This window comes from Leopardus geoffroyi, chromosome D1 (assembly GCF_018350155.1).
Source record: "Leopardus geoffroyi isolate Oge1 chromosome D1, O.geoffroyi_Oge1_pat1.0, whole genome shotgun sequence".
In the NCBI taxonomy this organism is placed as follows: domain Eukaryota; kingdom Metazoa; phylum Chordata; class Mammalia; order Carnivora; family Felidae; genus Leopardus; species Leopardus geoffroyi.
In genome coordinates this window covers 49,036,222-49,063,325 of record NC_059329.1, presented here as the reverse complement: position 1 = coordinate 49,063,325, position 27,104 = coordinate 49,036,222, and the positions used below count along the sequence as shown (strand labels likewise).

At 40.1% G+C, this 27,104-nt stretch overlaps 1 protein-coding gene across 28 annotated transcripts in view; it reads right to left on the bottom strand.

Annotated features, from left to right (window-relative positions):
• Positions 1–1,912: 1,912 nt before the first annotated feature.
• Positions 1,913–27,104, bottom strand: part of DLG2 (discs large MAGUK scaffold protein 2) — a 2,060,218-nt gene continuing 2,035,026 nt past the window's right edge. For all 28 annotated transcript variants that reach the window (XM_045483773.1, XM_045483776.1, XM_045483777.1 and 25 more), the window contains 6 exons: positions 20,837–20,887; positions 19,754–19,855; positions 17,149–17,321; positions 14,650–14,759; positions 9,553–9,644; positions 1,913–6,645 (listed from right to left, as the gene is read on the bottom strand). In XM_045483773.1, coding sequence (XP_045339729.1) covers positions 6,539–6,645; positions 9,553–9,644; positions 14,650–14,759; positions 17,149–17,321; positions 19,754–19,855; positions 20,837–20,887 — 635 coding nt within the window. In that variant the 3' untranslated portion in view covers positions 1,913–6,538. The remainder of the gene's footprint in view (positions 6,646–9,552; positions 9,645–14,649; positions 14,760–17,148; positions 17,322–19,753; positions 19,856–20,836; positions 20,888–27,104) is intronic.

Here is a 27,104-nt window from a genome sequence, read left to right as displayed (position 1 = left end):
ACGACATTGTGCCTGACAACTTCGGAGACTCTGGGTCTGGTTGTGCTGGGAAGGGTTGTGGCCCCTCTGCAGATGTTCCTTAGCTTTGTTCCCCACCAAGGCTTTTAAATTCTGTCACTGGATGGTTTAGTCTCAGAATACCTAAAAGACCGTAAATTTGAAGCAAGACCCTCTTAGGTTCAGAGGTGTGCAGTCCACTTTTTTTCTTTAATGTTTATTTTGAGAGAGAGAGAGAGAGAGAGAGACAGTGAGCAAGCGTGAGTGGGGGAGGGACAGAGAGAGAGGGAGGTGGGCTCCAGGCTCCAAGCTGTCAGCACAGAGCCCAACGTGAGGCTTTAACACACGAACTGTGAGATCATGACCTGAGCTGAAGTTGGAAGCTTAACCAATTGAGCCACTCTGGTGCCCCTTAGAATGGTCATTTTTTTTTTTTAAGATTTTCAAGTAATCTGTATATCCAATGTGAGGCTTGAACTCACAACGCCAAGATCAAGAGTCATGTGCTCCACCAAAGGAGCCAGATAGGTATCCCTAGGATGGTCATGTTTTTAAAATACTTAGAAACAAAAAGTCATGAGCTCCTTTAGCTTCCCCCACCTGGAATTAACATACCCATCATTGGAGCAAATCCGGCTTTTGTGTAGTGTTACTATGAATACTAAACCTGGTGAGTCTGTGTAAATGTTAAAAATTGAATAATTGTTGACACATGAGGCTTGCACTGGGCTTGCAGCCTCAGTCAATGCCTTCTTATGCTGTCTTCTCACTGCTGCCAAGCCCCAGGGACAGCAACAGGACACCTGCTGGAGACTCGTGTGGGCTCGCAGTGATGGCCAGGATGGTAATGACCAACAAGTCTGGTTTCCCAAATGACTGACCCAGTTATGTGATAGTTCATTGTGAAGCAAAACGCACTCCACAGTGGTCGCTTTAACGGGGAAATTCCACTCTCTGCACAGGAGGACTTTGTTTCAGCCCTTCAGCTGTCAGACCTTTGCTGTCTAAATGTCAATACGACAAGGCACATGTTTAACCTAGCGGGAAGAATTTAGAATATTATCTGGCAGATTCAGGTTCCTAAACCTGACATTTGGGGCATGTTCAGATCTTTGGAGCTGGCATATTTTGTGGCCCAGGGTACATGAATAGTGACATCTCCTTTCCAATCTGTGCCTTTCTTTGCATCATAAGTATTAGATAAGAAAAAAATATATTTTTCTCTATTATTAGCATCTTCTGGAATCTCACAGTTTGGAAACTGGGGAATAAATTCTTTCCACACAAATGTGAGGGTCTTAAAAAAAAACCTGTCTTTTTTTAAAAAGAAATTTAAAAAGTATTTATTTATTTTTGAGAGAGAGACAGAGTGCAAGTGGGGGAGAAGCAGAGAGAGGGAGACACAGAATCCGAAGCAGACTCCAGGCTCTGAGCTGTCAGCACAGAGCCCGACATGGGGTTCGAACTCACGGACCCGCAAGATCATGACCTGAGCTTAACTGAGCCACACAGGTATCTCCCAAAAAGCCTATCTTTTTAATTCATTGTTCACTCTTAGTAAAATCCTGATGAAAGCAGGCAAGATAGTAACCACATATTTAAAAATGTGCACAAGTACCACTTTCAGCTCCTCTCAGCAGTTCCAATGTTCCTCAGAGCAAACCTCCTATAACTATACTTTAGCTCTGAAATCAGATAAATTTGATGACAACAGAAATGATTGATTCTATTCTCTATGAAACAAGACAAATTATGCTTTGGGAGAAAATAATTTGCTATAAAGTATAAAATGTTTTAATATTTATATCTTATAATAAAACCATGACATGTTTATAAACACTCTATCAAGCATTTTTACAATGGGGCCACCGCTGACAACTAGAAATACGCAATAAATATGCACAGACACACTGAGTATGAAATATACATCTCGATTTTATAATTGTGTGTGCTTTATTTTTTACACAAATGGAATGGAAGTGTCGAATATTTACACTTAACAGGAGTGTAAGCTGTGCAGTGTCTCTGTAAACTCCAGCTCAGGCAAGGAGTATTTCCCCCCTCCCTCCCATCCTGCACTACAGCTCGATGGAGAAACATCCTGTCAGGGAGAAGCACAAAACTGTCATTTTGAAAGGATCTAACGGGTACAGCCTGGTGCACTCAGAAGTTAAGACACACTTAGGAAACACAAATTCAAAAAGGAGAGAAGAAAAGTTTGCCATCCCATTGGGAGTCAACTTTGCCATTTGGTTGTCTGTCCTCATGAGTTGCTAGGGAGATTCTGTGTTCTGTCTCCTAGGTGATCTTTGTCTAAATCATCCACCTGTCTCAGCTCGTCCTCAGCTGCTACAAGAAACTGCACAGCTGTACAAGAAATGATTTCCAAAGCACAGTTTTCAGTGAGGAAGGATATTTACAGACTGGAGTGTGTGTGTGGGTTTCCATCCACATTCATTCATACCCGATGTGGTATGTGTGTAAATGATGTACATACCACATAGACCATACATACACATAAGTAAAATGCATATCCACAGAATTCTGGAGGGAGATCTCTGGCAAATCAGTTGTCAGCATGTCACTCCACATGCTTTAAGAGAAATGTCCCCTTTGCCCCCTAGGAGTGACAAATTACTATGTATGATAAACTTAGGAGCTAGCCTGAGTCCTTGACTTAAATACTTTTGTAGGAATTTAGGCAGGACCAAGACAGGAAAAAAAGAGATGTTAGTTCACCAGCAAGTCCATTCAATCTCACCAGAGCAATCACCAGCTGAAAAGCAGAGGGGGCTTCACATGAAAATGGGGGGAAAAAAAGCTTATGAGTGGGGAAAAAAATGTCTCTCTCCAAACCAAGGTGATGGCATGGCTTCAATGAGAAGAAAGAGGTTTGCTGTCAGAATGATTTTGGGGCCAGAGTCTGCCTTTATAGAGAGGAAGTGTCCTCAGAGCCACGGGATGATGCTGGGAGTGGGCTCACTTTGGACCAGCCTTCAGGCAGAGAGGCACCCAGGTGCCGGCAGGGCCCAGAGCTCATGCATCGTCGCTGCCAGGGCAGCGGTGCAGGCTGGCTCAGTGAGGCGTGCTGGAGCTGGCTCCAGTCTGGGACCTCATGCTCAGCTTTGCTTTCTGGGCTGCGCGGGTGAAACGGTGACCCAAAGGAATTGTGTCATCAGTCCAGTGTATGGACTTGCTGTCCGAATCAGCCATGAGCCCTTATAGGACAGAAATATTACGGAGTGAGGTATGGGAGAGATGATCAGAGGTGTGAGGAGAGGAGAAAGGACAGGAAGGGAAAGGGGAATGGGAAGGGGAGAGACTGAAGGAGACGGAGAGATAGGGGAGTGAACGGAGGGAGTAAATGAGAGAATGCAGAAGAAAGGCAATACTCAGGGAAGACAAGCCAGTAGGAGAAAGGAAGAGGTGTACACAAGAAGAGGTGGAATGAGACACACATGGAAGAGGGTGGGCAGAGGAGAAAAATGAGGAAAAACCAGAGGCGAGAGCCAGAGAGGCGGAGAGATTTTCCCTGGCTCAGGGTCCTGAAGGGCTGGCAGTAGGATCTCAGACAGCTCACAGGCACCTGAGTGCAGCTTCAAAAAGATGGGCTCACTGGGCAGAAGGAGCCACACCGAGAACTCCGGGGCTGGGGGTGGGGAGGTGGGAGGAAGGCCGGCAAAGAAATGGCCAACAGATCCTGTGGGAGGAGAGCAAAAAACAAACGCCCCTGCAATTAGCTGACAAATGCGATTTTGATTTTGGTAAAGCTGAGACCCCCGTGGTGCTACACATTGTACCAGAGCATGAAAAATAGCACCAGTGACACGATCTGGCACTTTTCTGAAAGGGCCCAGCATGTGAAGGTGACATTGCGCCCCCAGCAAGCCTTCAGATTGGAGAGAGCTCCGGACAAAGTTTGCAGTGTTAGCACCAGTCTGGCCCCAGGCTCCAAGTGCATTTGCACCAGATGTAATCTGGGTAACTTTCCTGCCGTGTCCATACAAGTCATCAGATTTGCTGCAAAATACACCAGTCGTTGGAGCCATAGAGACCTCAACATTGGGAAGCGCAAGACAACAAAACAAATGGAGGTGTAAATTCTATAGGAAAAGACCCTCTCACCAATTTGCTTGGTGATTCTTCAAGCAAATATATATGTATATATATATTTATATAAATCTACATAAAAAAATCAGTGCAAATGCCAATTCTAATCTGGAAGCATCTACACTAGGAAAATAAATAATTATATTACTACAAAACCAAGGGTTGGTGGATCAATTTGATTGTACTCAGCCACAGCAATACTTAATATTAAATGGAAAGCACATCACACGACCCGCGGAAACATCTACTCATTAAGGACAGTCCTTTAAATAAATGGTTGCATGCTCAGTTGAGAAACCAAAGAAGTTATTATGGTGGCCTAAAAATAGAGCTGGGATCAGGAATGGCATTCTGGTGGCAGAAAACTTCTGGCAGCAATATTGATGAAAGTAGGCCTTGACCTGAAACTGGCGGATCGCAGCCACGGACATATCTTAAACATTTTGAATGCTCTAAGGAAGTCTCCGAAAATTTAACTTTCATCATAGGGAAAATGCATTGCTAGCCCTTCCATTGGCAAAGGCAGCCTCGAGACTATAGGTAGATGTATAATTTTGCATTTTTGTGTTTGGTTTGGTGACTGCAGGGAGGCAGACAGTGGTAGTGTAAGATGAACAACACTGGTTTTTGGAAAGAGACCCTCATCCTGAACTCTGATGTTCTTACTGTGAAGAAGCCCCATCACTGCTGATGGCTCTATCTCTTGCTCTCCTATCCCAGCCTGCATGCTGGTTTGCTGCACAGTGTGGCAGAATCCCTGCCAGGTCTGGATGTACCCCAGAAATAAGGCGATGGGGCTTAGTCTGGGCATGCAAAGAACCCAGAGTTGAGTGGTTATTGAGATCACTGAAAAGTCTCTCTCTAAACACCTTGGGCACAAGCAATGCTGATGTCATCATCAGCTCTAAAGTGGGATATAGGCTTCGGGAGTTTTTTTTTTTAAGTCATCATTATTATAATTGCTAAAAAATAAACTTGGTCCAGGTGCAGACCCCAAGAAAGGCAGTTCAACTGGTTGAGCTCAAAGTTGTTAATTGTCTTTCCTTGTGTTCTCTTTGCCCCGTACACAGAAACAAAAGTCTGCACCCCTCACCCCCAACCAGATACTTCCCTCTTCCTCAAAGAAATAGTGCTTCTTGGGACAGATCTCTCCATGGCTCTATACGATCTCTGGATATTACAAAACCCTCAGTTACTTGTGAAACAGACAAAAAGAAAAGTCCTAATTACTCATGGTTGGCTAAAATACTAAATGATCCTTTAAGAATTGCATGTAAGTAACTAGGAACCAAGTTATTCAGCTATCTATTTGCATGGCAGGCCCAGGTTGTTTAACAAGATGAAAGCAAAAACTTCCCTTTAGATCATTTGCATGAGTTTGTGTCTGAAAGCCATCAGCTTAAGAATACACTAATCAAATGTCTTCCAAAAATACCCACGAGCGCAACTCATTAAGGGATGTGCTCCATGAGAGTGTGTCACTAATATGGAAGGGAGATCATGGGAGGTAAGTGAGGGAGAAGTCTTTCTCAGACTTTGGAAGGAACTCAGATGCTCTTAATGGATCATTGGCAACAAAAGGGAGAGTGCAACTTTCAATTCTTGAATTTGATCATCTGCTGATAGTGCATACATTTAGTCTTTCAATTAGTCTTTACAAAATATTTCACAAAACTTTTTTTAACCTATAGAAATTCGTTTCTATACATTTGATATATTTTTATTGTATAAATTATTCTCATCTTTAGTGCCTTCTTTCAGCTTATAAATGGCAAAATAGACAATAAACAATCATAAAGCTAACCTCAGGTGGAATCCCCTCCTCTCAGTGAGGTCAGTCCTCCATACACTTGTGAATTTTATGAAATGCTCGTCTTTGTAGATGCCAGTCAGAGAAACTACACACTTATCCTTCCCTGATATTATGCCGTCTCCAAAGGGACTCCTTTCCTTTTTCCTTCTTTCTTTCTTTCGCTTGTTAAGAAATCAAAGGGTGTGCATAGTTATAAAATTCGAAGTGTACCAATTACAGATGTGGGTAATGGGAAGGTTGGTGAAGTTCAAGTGCTGGCAACTTTTCTTTAAAGCAAAAAACACAGAGAGCTCAGCAGCTAAATCAGCTCTGGACATCTGCCGGGGTGAGGAGGCTGCCCATCTCTTGGCCAGAAAGCCCGTCAGAGGTTCATCCCTACACCTGGCACTTTGAGCAAACCAAAGCCTTCCTGCATACTGCAGTGTCTTTTCTGTCCCACCCTTTGGGCCCTCCGTTTCCTTCATGGCTTCACACAGTTTGTGTTGTACATTCATAAGAATTCACATTGACTGCAAAAACATAAATGCAACAAAAACATAAAAGCCTCCAAGTAGTATATTATATATATTTTGTTCTTCTAAATGCTCTTCTGTCATTGTTGGAGGTGCAGTAGCTAATTTATAACTTCTCCTTTGAGGGAATCCAGATGAAAGGCCCAGATTGCTCTTCAATAACAAGCTTGCATTGATTATATATATCTTCTAAGGTGTCTCCTTGGACAATAGCTAGAACAAAAGCAAACACAGCAGAGTCAGGAATCATTCCCCGGTTGGTGAAGAACAGCCATCAATTACACTGCAGAAGCTCGAACCAGTGACAGACAAACTCATCTGGAAGCTTCATATTACCTTTCCTTAGTAAGAAAAAAATGGAAAATTTACTTAAGCAAGATCACATCAGTGATTAAAAGAAAAGAAAATGCTTTCAGTGCGTGTCTTAGATCAGGTAACAAGTGTACCACAGTCTTTCTACTTTTCTACGTGTCTGTCTGTAATTCTGGAAAATGAATCATTTACATATTTAAATTTTATGGGCGCCTACACTGGGCTAGGCATTGATCAATTTTCAGACTGATATCTCCCTGCTCATCAAAGAAAGTTGGTCTCATGTTCTGTATGCTGTAATTACTCTGGCAGGTGCAGAAATTTAGACATTTTAGACACAGAGGAAATAATAAGGTTTGGAGGCAACTTTAGTTAAACCCTTGAACCCCAAACCCTTTAATAGGAACCCCCATTCATTCTCCAAGTGATCCGGTAAACTGATATTTCACCATCACAGGGCTGCTTGTATTGAGAATGCCTTATGACAACTACTTATAAGAAACATAAATAAGAGGAAATATAAACACCCTGATAACCTGCATATTACCAAAAACACCAAGTCACCCGACAGTAGATTGAAGTACCTTTCATAATCTCCTTTGAACTAAAGTTATCTTACAGATAGATCTCCAAAACATGTCAGCACTATCTATAGGACATTAGGGATTAAAAATGAATTGATACTGAAAAATAGTTTAGATCTTCAAAAACAACCCTGAGAATATATTGACTATTGTATTTTATTTCTTTTTTTTTTAATACTTTATTTTTATTCTATTTTATTTTTTTCTTGGTTAATCTTTTTTTTTTTGAATTTTTTTTCAATATATGAAATTTATTGTCAAATTGGTTTCCATACAACACCCAGTGCTCATCCCAAAAGGTGCCCTCCTCAATACCCATCACCCACCCTCCCCTCCCTCCCACCCCCATCAACCCTCAGTTTGTTCTCAGTTTTTAAGAGTCTCTTATGCTTTGGCTCTCTCCCACTCTAACCTCTTTTTTTTTTTCCTTCCCCTCCCCCATGGGTTTCTGTTAAGTTTCTCAGAATCCACATAAGAGTGAAAACATATGGTATCTGTCTTTCTCTGTATGGCTTATTTCACTTAGCATAACACTCTCCAGTTCCATCCACGTTGCTACAAAGGGCCATATTTCATTCTTTCTCATTGCCACGTAGTACTCCATTGTGTATATAAACCACAATTTCTTTACCCATTCATCAGTTGATGGACATTTAGGCTCTTTCCATAATTTTATTGTATTTTATTTCTGATATGAACCACTGCTCAAAATGCGAATAATTTTGATCTGATATTTATACCTAGATGTTCTTTTAGGGTGACACATAATTAATACTTTTGTTACTGATAGAAATTTTACTTAAGATTACCTGATTCAACATATTTGCAAACTGCTAAGCCACTGGCATTGTCATATTCTTTTTTTTTTTTTTTTTTTTTTCAACGTTTATTTATTTTTGGGACAGAGAGAGACAGAGCATGAACGGGGGAGGGGCAGAGAGAGAGGGAGACACAGAATCGGAAACAGGCTCCAGGCTCTGAGCCATCAGCCCAGAGCCCGACGCGGGGCTCGAACTCATGGACGGCGAGATCGTGACCTGGCTGAAGTCGGACGCTTAACCGACTGCGCCACCCAGGCGCCCCTATCATATTCTGATTAAGATGAAAAATAAATCATGTAACTTCTCACAAGGAAATTCAAGAGGAAATTTCCTGCTTTAATTTTTTTTTTTTTTTTTTTTTGAGAGAGAGGGAGGGAGAGAGAGTGAGGGAGGGAGAAAGGGAGAGAGAATCTTAAGCAGGCTCCATGCTCAGGGTAGAGCCCAACTCAGAGTTCAATCTCCAGATGGTGAGATGGTGAACCACCCAAGGAATTTCTTGTTTCTAAGCCATTTGTTGTTGTAAGGCAAACTCCACACAGTTTGATTACTCTTTGGATTCGGTCAGTGTTTCATGAAAGTAAGGATAGAGAACCCAGGATACCTGGGGCAAGAAAATCTTCCCCTATTCCCCAAACTTAATGTTTCTAAGGAAATGTTTAAAAAGAAAAAGGAAAAAGGGGCATGTGGGTGGCTAAGTCACTTAAACATCCAATTCTTAATTTCAGCTCAGGTCATGATCTTAATGGTTGTGGGAATGAGCCCGGTCTGGATCTGCACTGAGCAGGGAGCCTGCTTGGGATTGTCTCTCTCTCCCTCTCTCTCTGCCCCTCCCCTGCTTGTGTACACGTCTCTCTCTCAAAGTAAATAAACATTTAATAAAAAAGTAAAGGAAAAAAGTCTTGCATTGGGACTTGACGTAGAATTAATGGAAACACTGGGAAGTGTTTCATGATCATGTTCAAGTGCTGCTAACGGGAGCACAGACCTGCAGGTCACTGAAGCAGAGAATGGAGCCCTGAGACTGCTTCTCATGAGTCACCACTTAGGATGCTGCCTATCTGAGCCCTAAAAGTTTCTTTTTTAAAAAGTTTTCTGTTGATATCAGGGAGATAGTCTAATGAGGTACCAAATCCCTAAAATCTTCTTAATAGCAGGAGATAGCTCAGTGCCATACGTGACTCATGGTTTTGGGTAGGGCCAGTGGGAACCTGGAAACTGGCTGCAGTTGAATCCAGAGAAGAGAGAACCCAAAGTTCTGGATCAGATAGGTAAAGCAGAGGGAAATTAGGGCTTCTCTGTGGGCAGGTTTTAGGGCCAGGTATACCAAGCCTGGACTCCTCTCTAAATGCCAAACGTCAGACCGTTGATTGTTTCTGTCAGAGTACAAGGGTAAATGAACTTACCTGTAAAATATTCTCCAAATTCTTGTTCTAGCTTAATTGCACGATCATAGGTTTTCTTTGCTTGTTCCTCTGTTAGACGTTTATTCATCTCCCTGGGAAAATGAGGTTTTGGTATTAGAACATACGGGGAAGTACCTGACAAATCCTGACAAACTAAAATATGTGGCAAAAATGAATCCTGCAGGAGGCACAGTAATCTTAGCAGCTTCCTAGTCCTCATTTGGGATTCTTCTTTGCGGAAATAATTTCAGCAATGAGGACCCCCTCCCAGAGAGCTCACCCTCTTGGTTCCATCCTGGAACCGAGATTGATGCAGAATCTATCTGTTTATGATTTCCTGTCACTGGTTCCTGTTCTGTTCCTGTTCCTGTTCTGTCCTCTGCAGTCACACAGAGTGGGATGAAACCTCTTCCCTCCATGACAGCCACCGGGTCTTAAAATCAAGTGCTCACGTGTCCTTTGAGGCTACCACTCCTTCAGAATAAACTGTCCTACTTCATTCATCTGTTCTCTCATTGGATGTGATTTCCAAATCCTAACCTTCCTGGTTACTCTTTGGACTCTTTGACTGCCTTGATCTGTCTTAAATATGGGACATAGATTCGAATGAAATCTTGCAGGGGTGGTCAGAAGTGGGAGAAGAGATGGAGAGAAGGCAAGGGACATCACAGCATTTTGTACCTCATCACATCTGAGAGAACTAGACTTGATTGTTGGCAGGTCCTGCTTTCACAGAAACCTTTGATTTCTCCACTCTCTGTCCTCCCCAAGGGCTGTGGCTCATTATCAGTGTGTAACAGGAAATGTGTGGAGTGGAGAAACAAAGTGCTTCCTGAGAAAATATTACAGGCCCCTTAGGCATGTGTACTTTCAGGCCAAAGAAGCATTCTGCCACTCTCCCTGCTCAACTTCTGCAAAGGGTGAGTCCCCTCTATAGAAACAAGAGCCCTGAACTTCTCTGTTTTTGTAATCAGTTGGCTTTACAAGGATCTGCTGAAGGAGGTGTGAATAAATGGACAGAGAGAGAATGTAACAATCAAATGTGCTGGGAGAAAATATTTTCAAATAGATTATAATCAAGCAACCTACATAGGGAGCCAGGGTAGAGGATCTTGGTAAGAATCTCCAGTGTTGACTTGGTCTTGTTGCTCTTCTGATAGGAGAATGGGTTATAAAGGCATTATGCCTGGGATTCTCTCTCTGTCCCTTTTTTTCTGTCAGTCTCTCAACGATGGTGTATATAAGTGATCCTTAATCATTGTGAGATTTAGTCCAACCTAGGCTCAAGGATAAATTGAGTGGGAAGAAAATGGAAAAATAATCCAATCTCCTGATTCCTACTTAGCAGCAGCTTTATCTTTCCATGTCATCTAGGTGTTAAAATTCTTTACCTACCCAACAAGCTGTACTTCACTAAATAAAAATGATATTGTCTTCCCATTTTTTCTTAATCAAAGACATTTTATTAACCGAAGACTGACCATTCTTTCCTCTGATCATCATATGAATACCAGTGTGGCTGCGCTGGGCTGATAAAAGTCTAGCCAAGAGTGAAGATACCTTGGTTGGCCCACTGGGATGCATCACAGGGGCACATAGAATATCGAAAGCATTGCTGCCTTTGCATGCCACTGAAGAAGCCAGAGATTAGGGTATGGGACAGGTGGATTTAGAGCAAGTAGCTGTGGCCTGAGGTAATAAAGGGACTTGTGAAGGTAAAAGAGGAGATCTGCTGTCTGAACTCAAAGTTTTGGAGTTCTTTTAAAACAATTTTAGTCAAATAGACTTTCCATTATACCAAGACTTTCCCAAGAGGCTTATTTGGAAAAAAAATTAAAGAACTAAAGTCAGACATTAACATGATTTTAGACATGATCTGATGGCTGCAGTATAAAAAAGTAGCAATTTCCTGAACTCTTGATGTTGAAATAAAGTCATCTCGTCCTGAGGGATGGTATCTACAATTCTTCTCCCAAACAGCACCAGCCCCAGAAGCTGAGAGTGCATGTCATCCTTGGGAACAGAAGATGCTGGGCTAATCCCAGGGATACTTTTCATAGAAAGATAGGGTTTTGTTCCAGATGTCAAGAAGTCATGTGGCTCTGGACCTCCTTTGACTTGCCTGCCTCATGCTAGCCTATGTTCTTAAAATTCCCTTTGCACTTACCATAGCCATGACTGAATTTAGATTTTTATCCTCTAATATATCATCTATTATATACTTTGTCTCCTTGCCTAATTTGCGAGTTCTTTGAGGGCAGAGACCAGGGCTTGTTCATTAGCATGTGTCATGGGGTCTGGCTCAAGACTTATTTGTTGAATGAGTAAGTGAATGGATGAATGGAGAACTGGACAAAAAAACATAATTATGATACAGTTGAAGACAACAGTAAACATGGGTCACTGTGGGAGCAAGAAGGCAAAAACAGATTGGGGGTGGCACGGTAAAGAGACACAGGAAGCTTCACACTGCCATGGCATGGGGGTGAGGAACAGAAGTGGCACAGCGGCACGCTATAAAAAGAACATCTCTTTTATACACGCCCTTGATTTTATGCTCCTCTGAAGAATCAGCTATGTATGTACTAATAAGCTCTGTGGTTTGATGTGGATGATGTACTTGAGAAATAATGTGTGTGATGATGTGTCAATGCCTAAATGTGACAGCCGCCATGCTTTTGTTCCAGTTGACCTAGCATTCACTCCTCCCCGGGGAATGGGCAATCCATGCTAGCTTTGCTCCTAAAGTAAAACCCGTGGAAAAGAGTGAACGGGAAAGTAAACATCCAGCCTTTAATAATAAGATCACATTGGTCTGAATGTCACCATTACTGCACTCGAGATTCATGAATATGGCTGCAGCAAATTATGTTGGATTCACTATCTCATTGTGGAAGCCAGCCTTCAGTATGTTTAATTTTCCTTGGTGATAAGTGTCTGTGACAGCGCCCCAGACAAAACTAAATAAGTCATCTCATAGTTATGGAAGGAAGTAGACCTTCTCCCACCGAGCACCAGATGGGAATGTCTCCTAATATCACACTAAAGCAAATGTGCCAAGGCTGTTTCTCCCTCAGGCTTCACTTCCCTGGGAAGCCATTTATCTCACTGTGTATTTATGATGTGAAAAACTATTTTTCTATTTCTGAAACAGGACTTTAAGATGTTATTCCCCAAAGGGAGGGCCATTTTTCTATTCTTCATAATGTTGGCATTGCTAATAATATTTATGAAGCTCTTTGCAGATTATAAATCATTTTTACATCATGAAAGTCATGGTTGCTTAATTTACTTTGTTCACTACCCAACCCGGTATCCCATATGAAGAGAAATGTGATGCAGGTTATCAAGGATAATACTATCAAGAACTAGTATCTTATCATCAACACATGTTTTTCCATGTACCAGCTATGGGCAAAGCTCTTTATGTTATAATTTAACACTTAAATTCTTGGGGCAGAAGGCACTTCAATGACCTCTTGATTTTATTTCTTCATCCTGGGAAGAACTTTTGTCCATCTTTTATTTATGGGAATAAATACGTCTCTGGCGATTTCCCCAGAGGCTGACTGTGTATTTAACTTAATTTTCTTAGGTTGCAATTCTAGCTACTGCAGCTTGCTTTGCTTCTTCACTCTTCGACAAGGCATGGAACAGCTGGCTGATACCTTTTGCAAGTAATTGTTTCACCTCTGGGATTATGTAATTTCCTTTTCTTTGATCTTTCCACGCACCCTGTTTTCCAGTCTCTGGTTCACTTCTGAACCCGGTCAAATGCTCTAAGATCTCGAGGCCCAACTGGAGGCACATTTGAGCAAAATTGTTGCAACAGACACACTGGCATTATCTCTTGTGGCCTCTTGGAAAAGGTAGTTTATGAGTTTTGTAATGATAAAATGGTTTTATTCCTTTTACAATAAAATAACTTAAAATTTTAACAGTCATAATAGCTACTATTTATTGAATGCTTACCATATGCTAAAGACCAAATGGAGAACTTTGCATTCATAATCATGTTTAACCTTTGTAGTAGCTGTGAGGTACACATTATTACCTAGTTTAGGTAATAGGTACACATTATACCTAGTTTAGATGAGAGGAACTAAATCTGACAGAGGTCAAGCAGCTTGCTGAGGTCACATAACTGATCAGAGGCCAAGGGAAAAAAAAACACACCTAGCCTGACCCATTTTCAAGTCCCTGCTCATAGCCTCTTTGCTCTGCTACTTTTTTTTGGCTGCCACAGCCTCGCATTTGTTTGAGAGTTGTCTAGAAAGCAAAGCCAACAATTTGTATCAAATTGCCACTGAAAATGTTACTTTATAGTAAGGTTGTGAGTATTTGCCCAATTTGTTTACTGATTTTTTTGAAGGAAGATATTTTGTCAGTCCTCTGAAAAATAAAAAGAACAACGAAAAAATCTGAGTCATACACATTTGCCTGATTCATAAACATGCACTGGTATGGAGCCATTGGTGTGAGTTACAGAAGTGTTACTGCCATGTTGCTAAGAAAACTCCCTTTTAAGGATAGTGGTTTACAGACATGAGGTTTTAATTAAAAAATAAAAGAATTATCTGCTAGAAAAAAATGAGATGTCAATAGAAAGAGTCTAAAATACTGCCTGTTCCCTCTAGAAAAACCCACACATTTAAAAAGATTTACTAATGGAACTGCTTTCAGAAGAAAGAGACAAGCAAAGATGATCGCTTCCTCGCATTTGAAAACCAAACCGAACCAAATCAAACCCAACCAAACCAACATACCTTTAAAACAACAAAACAAAACAAGCCAAAGAAAAAAAAATCACACACACACACACACACACACACACACACACACTCACACACACACAAAACAACTTGTGAAATGAAAATAAAAATCAAGAAGCATTAGGAAAGACATGGTAGGGAATTACTGACGTTATGTCTCTAGAGGTCCAAAAACATTTTAATGTATTTTTTAAAAAGGAAATGCTTTAAAAAATCAACAATGGAACTTCTGACTTATAAGCATTTGTGACAAAGAGCTGTTAGCAATTTGCTGTGTTATGTGGAACAGGCAGCTGGGTGACAGCCTCCTGTGCACTCCACTTACATGAGAGGTTCCAGAGATTTGGGCTTAATGAAGATGGCAATGGGATAGAGCTGGGCAACTTGTAACCGCTTGATAGCATTTCCTGACACATCAAGTATACAGTGTTTGCCCTGGTAGAAAGAGAAGAAAAATATGGAGTTAATCCAGAAAGAATGATCATAATCCAACCAAAACAAACAAACAAACAAAAAAAAGTAAGTGTGTCTTAGAGGAAGGTAAGGGATACTGAATTCCTAAAGGTTGAAAAAAGGTCATTGCAAAGCATAAATGAAAGTTGACATACAGGGTCATCATCGAATACTTTTGATAACTCCTATTTATGATTCCTTTACTAAGCGCCTGCCACTGGGATAGAGATTTTACATGTGTTATCTCAGTTAGCTTAATTTTCTGAAATAAATATCTGATGTTTCACACAAAGAAGATATGTGGCATTATGTAATGTGACTGGGTCCACGCTCATGGAGCTGTCATAATCCGTCTCTGAAGACAACTATCAACAAGAAATTCCCAAATCTATGAGATAGGTATTATCAGCCACATTTTTACAGAAGGTAAGACTAAGGCTTAGAAATAATATGTAACTTGCCAAAATCTTAGTGCTAGAAGACATCAAACCCAAGTCTTGAAGCACTGACAGAATTGTTGGTTGGAATCAATAGATACCTCATTGCTTTACCCTGACCAATGTTGAATCTAAAAGAATGATAATCACGTGAATTTGGAACAATTCCATAAACATTTGTTGAGCGATTTTATGTGTCCTGCCCTGGATATGCTCAATCTTGTATAGCCAAGGACAGACACCTAAAGAGTTACCTTAACTATTTTATCTTAAGTGCTGAGAGAGAGTGTATGCACTGTGCATATAAATTTCTTGTTTGTTAAATGAAAACCCTATTACATATAGCACACCTCATTTAACTTGGCTTCCACTGCAATGAGTTCTCAGAGCAAGGAGTTGCTTGCTTTATAAAGTATTTCTGGAAAAGTAGATATATTTGCCAAATATGATATTCTAACTCCCGGGGAGAAATGGCCTCATTATGCTGAGGCCAGAAGAACTTTACAAAAGAAGAGAAAAAACATATTGTGCAGATAGGAACAGTCCTAAATCAATAACGGGGGATTAAAAACTGTGTATAAGAGTTTCACGTGTATTACCCACGTGAAAACAAAGAGACCCCAATGAATACTTGAGCTCTTCTAGGAGAAACATACTAAGATGGTTCAACCCTATATCACTTAAATAATTGCAAGTTTGCTATTTGTGAAATACAGCAGCTATACAAGATGTCTAAATGCTGTTTGATTATTCACTGGCCAGAACTTTTCAAGTTAACAAAGGTTATATCTACGTTTCAAAGGGGAGAACAGATGTAATAATCAGGAAAATGGTTAGAAACAATATGATGAAGCTCATAGAACCTAATTTTTGAGAGAGAGGAAGAGACACAGCTTTCTTCCTGTATTCTCAGATAGACATTAAAATTTCTTCTTTAATTTTTTATCAGTACATCAAAAAGTTGTGTCAAATCAAATCAAATCAACCCAACAAGTATGAATTGTATAACAAATGTATTGGTTCTTAACTCTTTTCTTTTCTCTCATAAAATAAATCCTCTGTGTTGACAGATTAGGAACACTCTATAGGCAGATCTTTTTTTTTTTTTTTTTTTTTTTTTTTTTTTTTTTGATAGAGAAAGAGAGCTTTTGCTAAGTAGGAGAGAAGGAGGAGAGATGGGGGAGGGGCAGAGGGACAGAGAATCTTAAGCAGGCTCCACACCTAGCACAGAACCCAAAGTGGGGCGCAAACTCACGAACCATGAGATAATGACCTGAGCTGAAGTTGAGTTGGATGCTTAATTGACTGAGCCACCCAGACGACACCCCTCTCTATCTATAGGCAGATCTTAAAGCCACATTCAAGTGCCTTCCTATCCTGTTCTCTCTTGAACATTCTCTTCTTTTCTAAGCCTTCGATATTACCAGCAAGAAGGGAATTGCAGTATTCAAACCCCCCTAAATTGAAATTTCTGCCAACAGTAGGCTAGTCCCTAGCCCTCTTCATCTACCTACTCCTCCACCAAGAGAGTGTCAAGTTTTCAGGGAGATAAAATGTAACTCCTGCTAACAAAAAGAAGTGAGGTTCCTGATCTAAACAACCAAGAGTAACAAAGCTTCCTTAATAAATTCAAAGCTGTTTACGGGGGCCAAAGATGAGTGAGTCAAGGACAAAGTGAATTTCCATAAACTTCAAGCTGTTAATTGCCTTTAGGTTTATAACACCTTCCTCCCCACAAGTCAGTCAGCATACTTTACAGAGATTAGAACAAAGATTAATGACCTTGATCTAAAGTGATTCTCTGCTTAGAGGTCTTAAAAGGAATATTTAATCAAAATTTACACCTGCAATCAGGAAAGAGTAATGACCAAACCATGCAGTTTGCCACCTGGGAACCTTCTTTAGGGGAGGTATAAGATGATTGGTGAACATACCCTTTCTGCTACAAATCTCACAGACTGCACACTAGTTCCATATAAATTGTCATTGTACTGGCCAGCTTCTATAAACTTGTGCTCTTGGATATCTTTCTCCATTTGTTCTCTGGAAATGACAAAGTGATAGTCTCTGCCATCCACCTCATAGTCCCGCTTTGGCCTCGTAGTATCTATATGAAACAAAAATAATAAAATTAAGGTAATTTATATTCATAAATGTCCTTTACAGTTATTTTCTTTACCATACCTCCAACACAGATATACAAAAATATGTAATATGACATAGTAACAGGTACCAGTTAGCCTCTCACTGTAAGGAACTACAAAATTAGACAAAGTATATGGAACAGCCATTGCCAGGCATCAGACAACAGGCAACACAAGGCTGTGATCTTGAGAGAGGAGAAACCCACGAGGGGAAGTCTATATTCATTCCACCTCCATTTCCAAGAGGGAGGTCTAGGGCTTATATAGTGCTAGGAGACACCAGAGTTCACTCAGAACTGGGCATTTGGTTGAGTACCTGAAAAGGCCAAAATTTAGAAGGATACTCTAGATTTATTCTAAACCTACCTTCACAAAGTGTGTAACCAAGTCATAACTGAAGAAGCTGATTTGCCAGTAAATTATTATCAGCCAGAACAAAAACAATATTCTATAAAGAAAGATAACCAAATCTGGACTGTCAGTAATGTAGTGTCACAATGTCCAATACACAATTAAAGATTATGGGACACGCAAAACAACAACAACAACAACAAAAACAAGAAAGTGTGTCATATAACCAGTAGGGAGAAAAAAATGGATATACAGTAAAAACACATTTGGGGTTTAAAAAGATGTAAAATGAGATCATCACACTTAAGGTAAGACTAAAAGTCATCAACTCTAACCATGGTTAGAGGTGGTTAAACTTCTTGGTAAGAAGAGAAGGGAAAACAATTTATCAGTATAAATAAAAGTTGTTAAAATATTTCCAATCTTTGATTCAGGTACTCTCTTCCTAGGAATCTATCTTAAAAATTATCAAAGATTCAGATATAGATTTATTCATATAGATATTCATTATATTAATTTATAAATTACAAATAATAATTATAACATAGTTACAACTAGAGAAAAGTAGAGACATCCCCAAATACTCAAAAATGAGGAATGATTAATTATGATATAATAATTTAAAATATTTATATGAAATTTCAAATACTTTAAAAATACTTTTAAGCCAAAAAAAATTGTATACATCCAAAATGTACCCAATCAGAGGAGAAAATGTGTGCATAGAAAGAAGGACTAGGTAAAAATCTATGAAAATATTAACAATGATGTTATCTCTGGATCCTATGTGAAATTCTGTATATTTTTTATTTTCTTGTTTAACTTTCTTCTTGGCATTTTCCAAGTTTTGTACAATGAACACACATTAGTTATCGTAAAATAGTGCTATTAAAACAAGAGAAAGAGCACAAGGTAGAGGGAAAAGTAGGAATGGTGTTTAAGGACCATCTGGGTTTTTTTCTTTCCAAAGTGGGGAAACACACTGGAGGCTGCTATGAATGGAGTAGGGTTTGTCTGGATCGTTTATGTCTGGACACCTTCTCAAGATATTCACTGTGGCAGGATCCTTTCCCAGAGTCCTTGCTGGAATAGTTTCTTGACATACAGCAATCACCCTAGCTCCCCTCTGTGAACTCACACACATGCAACTCCTGCTATTGTTAGGTATTCTGGGTGACATCTGCAGTGCTGAGGTGTTAGAGACACTTCAAAGCATACAAAAAGCTTAAAAATGTGGAATGAGAAAAAAATATTTGTTGGAATCAGATTTAAGAGCTCAATTATCTAATAAATTGAAATTACCTGGTGGGGGGAGGTTCTGTTTACACACACACACACACACACACACACACAGAAGGCCTCTACACATATCTATGTGACACAGTGGCAGTAGTGGGTGAATGGGAAGGTGTGGTGCATGGGAGGAGGTAGAGCAGATGGATCCTTAGAGGGCTAAAAACAGAGGGACCAGAAGACGTGATGATTGTCCATAGGACGAGAAAGCAGATTAAAGTCCACAATGGCCTGCAGCATAGATTAAGGTTTTATACACCTTCTGGTCTTCATCCGCTCAATACCTTAGACTGTTATCACACATGTTTTGGGATTGACACATGGCCCTAAGTCATCCTGAGATGATTTTAATATATGGCTTTGTTTCTGATCTCTCTTATTCTATGGGAAAAGATGCTTCCATGGCATTTCAATCAATTTATAAGAACACACTGATGACTATCAATAATCTTATGCTATTTTAAATGCTATGGGAGTTATAAAGAAAGTATTTATCTTGCCTCCTAGGAGACCACAGTCAGTTTGGAGAACATATTATGCTCACTAAATAGAGAACAATATATGGCAGCGCTGATGAAAAGTGTTAAGCAGAGAAAATTAAGTAAGGTGCTCAGATTAAAAAAAGATGCTCAGATAATAGGTAACTGACAGTATTGTATCAGTGGAGAGACCATCAGAGGAACAGAATTATACCTTATCGTCTCAAAAGGAGTCGAGCTTTTCTTCTAGCAAGATGAGAAATGATACTTACGAGGCACACAGGAGCCAAATTTATCAGGGAATTCAGATATCAAGTCATCATTGATCCGATCCTTCATGGGACCCAGGATAATCACTGGCCGGGTATAGTTTACTGCAAAGAGGAAAGGGAAGAGGCAAATGAGGAGGAAGACTTGGACATGACTGCAAAACTGTTCTGCATGGGTGAGTGCTAAGGCAAAAATGCCAAACAGAACTGGTGAGGGCGTTACTTCATTGGACGAATTGCCCATACAGCCCTGCATGAGAAATTGATGTTCAACATTCAGTATATTGGCTGTGCCTACTTTCTGGAATTTACCAATAGGGAAAAGCAACTGCAGTGTCTGTCAATGAAAAGAAACATCTGGAAGAGTTTTGCTTACTCTCAGGTTTTGCCTTACAATGTCAAAACAACTACTGAATTTAGTCAATTGAATGGGTGAAAAAAGATTCCAAAACAGCTGTTTGGCCATTGTTTAGATAATGACTTTAAGAAGCAATTGTTAGTATAATGACACCTTATGTTTTTATAATTTCTTTTCCTCAGCTCCAAATGCTCTCTATTCTCTTCTGGGGTTTTCCTAATTCCTTTGTATCATGACGTTAGAAAGAACTCTAAAGTCCATTTGGTACAACTCCTCCTCGATGCTTGAATCTTCTCAGCAATATGCTTGTCAATAGCCATTAGCCTCCCAGAAAAAGAAATACAGGCTTCTGGAGCAGCCCAGAAGATGGCTTGTATCTTAGGACAGGTCTGCTAGAAAGCCTTTCTCAATTCTAAGTGGACATCAGTCTCCCAGGATTTTATCCATTTGTCCTTTAGGTGGGGCTTTTCAGTGATTCAATGGCCTCCTTCCACTTAGGACCACTCATCTGGAAGGTAGCTCCATCCTCGTGGGAGCTGTCACTGCCCATGCTTAGCAGGGAAGTTGTTTATTTGATGATAGAGCCAATGAGAGAGCAGAGACTAGTCTGGGGACAGTGGAGCATTAGGCAGAGTTTATCATCCTTAGTCCTTCACTCTTTGGCTGCTATAATGATGTCACCTGATGTGGCCTGGAAATCAGGAACCAGAGCATGCTGGGAAACTTACTTTCCTGCCTTGTGACAGGCTCATAAGAAAGAATGAAGTCTTCTTGCCCTCCTGAGAAGAGAAGAAAGGAAAATTACAGTGAACTAACAACCAGTCATATACCACACCCCACAGCTACAAGCCCTGCTCTGAAACACAGGAAATAGACACAGTTCAGGGGTCATTTTCCTTGCTCTCTCTCCTTGAGCCATCCCCCCAAATCCCTTCATCATCCTCATAAAACTCTTTAGCACTATTATAGTATCAGGTTATTGATGGTCATAACTCTAAGCAATGACTGGAGGCTAACTACCTACAGTTCAGCAGGGCAGTGACCTATGAGACTGCCTTCTTTCTGATGCTGAGAAGTGGAGTCCCTATTACTTATACTTATAATGAAACCATTCAGTTCTAGGAGAGGTCCATCCAATAGTTTGTTTCCACATTATCAGAATTCCTGGACCTGATATTTCATCTTCTATTTAATTTCCCAAAAAAGCACATTGTTCAAAAGCAAGTGTCTGCTTGGTTCATTTATGTTGCAAAAACTTCATCAGCATATACCATGGGACACGGAAGATTTTACTGTAATGGTAATTCATTAAGAAAATGCTGGATCAGTTCAAGGAGATAAAAAATTGAGGAGGCCTCTAAATCACTGATTAGAATCACTGCTAAATCCAGCCTTAAAACTTTGGAAAGAGAACTAAGGAAGACAACGTAATAAAAGTGTCAGCCCCTCCAATGACATTTACTACAGGCCTTCTGATTCACAGTGAGCCTCAAGTCAACAAATAACTATGGAAAGTTAATTGGTTTTAGGCTATTATTTTTTCAAACGTGTTTCACCCAGTTGATGAACTGGGCATGAGATTAGCCTGATTCAGCTGTGAACCCAGAAGGGTCTACTCTTTTCTCCTCATTAGGCCCAGTACTGATAGCCTTTTGATACAGAAATAGTTCAGAGCTATTGGAAAGGACTTCCTGTATGCTGTTCTGTAGAGGAGTGTTTTAGGAGGTATTTTTTCCTGAGACCAAAGGGCCATGCATCTCATTGCTTTCTCTTCTCAACCCCCTAGATATACATTCCATCTGTCAATATCATGTGCTCCTCCTTCAATAACTACAGAATCAGGAAAAGTGAGTTAATTTCATAAAAGGAATTAATATTTACAAACAGTTTTGATGACAACTAATTTAGGAGGTATTAGGCAATATATGGATAAAGCTGTGAAGCATAGACGTCTTCCCTGGAGACTAGGTAGCTGGGATGAGGAAGGGGTTGAGAGTATCTTCCTTTTTCAAGTGTGAGAAATGGCACCAGGCCAGAGTCATATCTCTTTTCACCTTCAAGCAAGTTTACCCTGAGAATGGCACTGCTAGACTAAGCTACTTCCTCATGACATGGAGAATGAGCCTTGATGTTCCTTCTCAGTGACATCTACTCATGGCTGCTCCAGGGATGATCAGGGACTTTTCCACACCTGGTCACAGGTTTAGTATGTGAGGAGTCAGAGTCACAATTATTATTTTTTATTCAGTACAATATGATTCCCTTTTATAAACTAAACAGCCGAAATTTACACAGTCTAGGCCAAAAAATAATGAAAGTGATTGACTTCAGTTGTCTAAAGCCTGAGACAGGTAGAGGTCATAGGAATTCAGAAGGTAACTGTTAAAATGGTTGGGGACAAAGTATAGCTTTGGGGCTAGCAACATGGCAGACTAGTACTGCAGTGTTAGACTGTAACTTTACGGGGAAATCTTTATGGAACGATTAATATGTGAGAGGAGAATCCTGATCACTGGGCAACAAAGATTTTAAACACCAGGAGATACTTAGCCTCTCTACTAGACAAGGAACTCCATAAAGGCAAGGACTGGGTTTCATTTGCCAATGGTGTCCCAGTGTTCATCATAGAAAAAAATGTCAATGAATTTGCATTCTGATTTTAGTGGTAGGAAATGGGATGAGTAATGAGGCCAAAGATAGGTTTTACTTTATGTTTCTGTCTGGATGCTTTCATTTTGGGAAGTGTGGTTTTCTCGAAATAAATATAACACGTCATGTTCCCATAGGAATTTTTTCCAATGTCCTTACAGATCATTCTGATGGGACAGTCTAAAGGCAAACCTTAAATAAGATATTTGGTGTCAGGATGTTTAATTTGTGATTCAGAAAACTAGGACAAAGCAACACAGCTTTGATTAACTTTGTTCGAGAGTTGTGTAGTTCTTTTGTTTATCCACTGCTTTCTGGTTTACTTTCTAACTTACAAAATGCATTGGTTCTTGTTCACAGCAGGAAGACTGGTGGTAGCATCCTTTTGTCAGGGTCCATCCCACTTCCAAAGACCCTGTACCAATCAAGTACTATGTTAGGAAGCCTGCAGGGAAGCTGTCATGGATGGGATTACATAATAGCTGTGATTACAGCACCTCAAGCCAATTTTTACTTTCATGTGTGGGAACGAAAAGGTCTACAGGGAATGTGAAGGAGACTAGGAGAAGGGGGGAAAAGAGTCACAGTAAAAAAGGAAAGACAATTCACATCTGTATGGCCATAAAGGGCTTTCACACCCATTGTTTTCTATTTTTCACAGCCATTTCTGTTGAGGTCGGTGTTCTAATGAACCCCATTTTACAGATGAAGAAGCTGAGGCTTGGAGATGTTAATGGGGCTTGTTTCCTCAGTTATTAAGTAGTGGAGTCAAGATTTAAAACCACACCTTTTTTGACTACTCAAAGGGATGTAGAATTTTCTGTTGGGATGGGGATAAAAGGGACGCCTTACCAATGAACAAAGAATGGGTGGCAAACTTAGGAGCTGAACCCAGGTCAGAGTTACTGGGAGGCCATACAGTTTTTTTGTTAATGCTGCTGTGTGTCGTCTCTGTACAATAGTCATTCTTAGTAGTTTTTCTATTTTTTTCTCAGGAGGAGTTGGCACTTAGAAATAACAGCTAACAAAAAGGTACAAACTATTACGTGGTCTTGTTTTGGCAAGTGCATGGCTGAAAGTGGGAGAGCAGCACAGTGCTGAGTGCAGAGAGCTGCAACTGTCAGGGAGTCAGCAGAGGCCTCTGTTAACAGTCTCCGTGAGACCTTTGTGTTTAAACTGGAAGCAAGTCACAACTAGAGGGACTCAGAGTAAGACCTTCAGATGTCCTCATGATCTAGAAAAGCAAGTTGGTGTTTGTTAGGAGTTTTTAGAAACTAGAAAAGAGAGAGGAGGGAAGGGAAGACCAGGGGCAGTACACTTAATGTTCTAAATTTAGTGTGTAGCACCTGCATTTGATGATTATTAAAAATAAATTAGGTTCTTAGAGGTATGGAACATCAGTGCTAAGAAAGGGTTTGGAGCTCATGTGATTCATAGATGGCAAGTATGGAGCACACGCTGTCACTCCCCCATTTCGTGCCCTTGATAAGCATCACAGATTGATCTTTGCCCCCATTACTGCTGGGCTTCAACTTGGCCTCAGTACTTTTCATTACAATTCTTCTGGTGGCTGTTACCCATGGGTCAGCATTGGGATCTTGGTTAAAATCTGCCTGCCATCTCTGTTGTAACTCAGGCTACTCAATTTATATAAGAGAGAACTGAGGTTCAAAGATGATGGGTGATTTCTTCAAGGTCACATAGTGATTTGGTGGTTCAGTGTCTCCATAGGAGTTCAGAAGATTAAATCAGTTAATGTACACAGAAAGCCAGGCTTAATGCACAGTTAATGCTACATAAATGTTTCTGCTTGTATTAATTCAGGAGTCGGTATGGAATAGTTGAAATGTACTGTATAAAACATAAAGAGGCTTGGATTACAAACTATATGGCAGAGTGACAATGTATGGAATTCAGAAGTAAAATCTCTTGCAGGTTTTATAATGCCACTATATTATGCAGCCTCTTGAAGCTTTAGCTTCCTCATCTGTAAAATGGAATGTTAATATAAGACATATCTCACTGTTTTATTGCAGAAATCAAGTAAGAAAATATATAATGAAAAATTGCTTTACAAAGTCCAAACAACTAGAGGATTTATAAGGGCAATTCTTGAGCAGAGTGGAGAAAGGAGAAGAATATGGGCTTTTTTTGATGGATTCCAGTGGAAAAGTTTTGGGTCTCCTCATATCAGCACTCAGTTACATTCAGATCATTTTGAAAATCCTACTTAACTGATGAACACCAATAGAATAGAAAGATAATCATCAGTTCCCCTCTACCAGTGATGACATAAAGAACTTTATGAGCTTTGGGGAAGGCAGGTCTCAGCTGTAGAGACATGCAGTCTTCATTATGCCTACATGGATGGTCTTTATTGCATCCTAATATGAGGACGTTTGAAAGCTAAGATACAAAAACCACCACAGATACAAGCCTTCACTGTACTACTCTGTTGACAGAGAGAAATCTGGAATTAGTCCTTAATTAAGAGAGTTTTGAGGGGGTATTTTGCAGAATTACACAAGGTATGCTGTAATTAACTGCATTATAGCTAGTGCTAGTACAGTTGGGCTTTGAAAAATTCTTTTTTTATAATGCTTGAGATGGTGCAGGAAATGTCTGAGCTGTTTATTAGAAATTGAGGTTTGTGTAAGTGTGTGTGCATGTGTGTATATCTCAGGAAATACATGCGGCTTCACTTAAGGTTGTCACAACATATGAGTCCCGGATGCAGTGTGAATGGTACCTCTGGGGCTCTGAGACATCCTGGTCTGGGACTTTGTTTTGACCACTGACCATTTTTTAAAGCCACTGTGTCCCAGAGTGGACACAGAATGGTTCTAAGAGTAAAAAAATAATACCTGGACAACAGTGAACGAGGGTCTTTATAGTATTTGTTTATACTACTGTTCATAAACATAAAAGTTAGTCATAATTACAGCAAAACCCAGGAATTCAATAGAAAAATGCAGTTATTTTGATTTCAAAATGGCAATTTTCTGAAAACAATGTCTGTTCCAACCATGGCATGTTGCAAGTCTCCATGCCTTCTTTCCCGCCACTGCCCTACCTGGAAATTTCTTCCTCAACTTGTCTAGCTGGCAAGCACCTCATCTTTCCAAAACTCAGCTCAAAGGTCACTTTCTTTGAAATCATCTCTGAAGTCTCTCCTGTTCTTCAGCAAGACTTTTACCCTAGAAACTGCTGCACTTTGTGTATTTTGTTGTTGAGTGCTGAGTTCTAGAGTTGGTTGAGATTCATACTGGCACTCATGGTGCCTGTGAAGAGAGCATGGCATGGTAGATGTTGACTGAATAAATGAATAATCCTCCATAATTCCTCATATTTCCATCCTGGGGAAAGATGGAAATTTTTCCTCTGAGCTACAACAAAGGCTGTTTTTACTTTTATTCATTTGTGAAGAAAGCAATCTGAGTGGCTGAACTGTAACCTCAGATGAGACCCAGGCCAATATAGATTATTGGACTCTACATTTGCTCTCCTAATGTCATAGAGTCCAGCTCCAATTCTCTCTTCTCATAGATAATTCAAGCTGCTGCAAGTGCTTATTTTATTCACCCAGTAAATATTTATGTGCACCTACTATTTGATAATGAAGACTTATTGACGTCATCTTAGAGCATCACCACCAAAAACTTAAGCAGCTGAAAGCATTGGGCCAATTTTTCTAACTTAATTATTCTGGGAAGAATATTCCTACCCCTGAAAGAGAAAACAGGGGCCTCTAAAATACTCTAAGAAGGATTTACAAAGAAAAGCATAGTTCTTATATCTACTTTCTGTAAAGAGAATTGAAAGGAGAAGGTATGATGTTTCCCCTTTCTATACCTGCGTCTGCAGGACGGAAGCACAACACTTAGAACTGATTATCAGAGAAACTAGGGCCATTGGTCCTGTGAAACCCTACACACAAGTTATATTTTTCCTTATACTAAATTGAGGGTACCTCATGTGTCAGGAAGGCAATTTTTGGTCACTTTTTCTTGGCCTGGTTTCTCTTTGTTTTAAAATTCAATGAAGAGAAGGGGGAGGCAAGTGTTTTGCCAATTTGGGAAAATCATAAAATTTTAAGAGTGGGAAGAAGGGAAAAACATTAAGGCTCATGTTGAGAACAAGAACCCTTTGATACCTTTCACCAATAAGACTTGCCATTCTGTTGTGGAAGAAAATTAGGTGGTTCTAATATTATCTGATTGATCAAAGGTATCTGTTTTCATTTCATCTTCCTCCTCTGGTCCCTCCCTCCATCTGGCACTTTTCTTCTTTCGTGCTTTTTTCTATTTGTTACCAATCTGATTCTATGAAGTCTTTCTCAAAATCCGC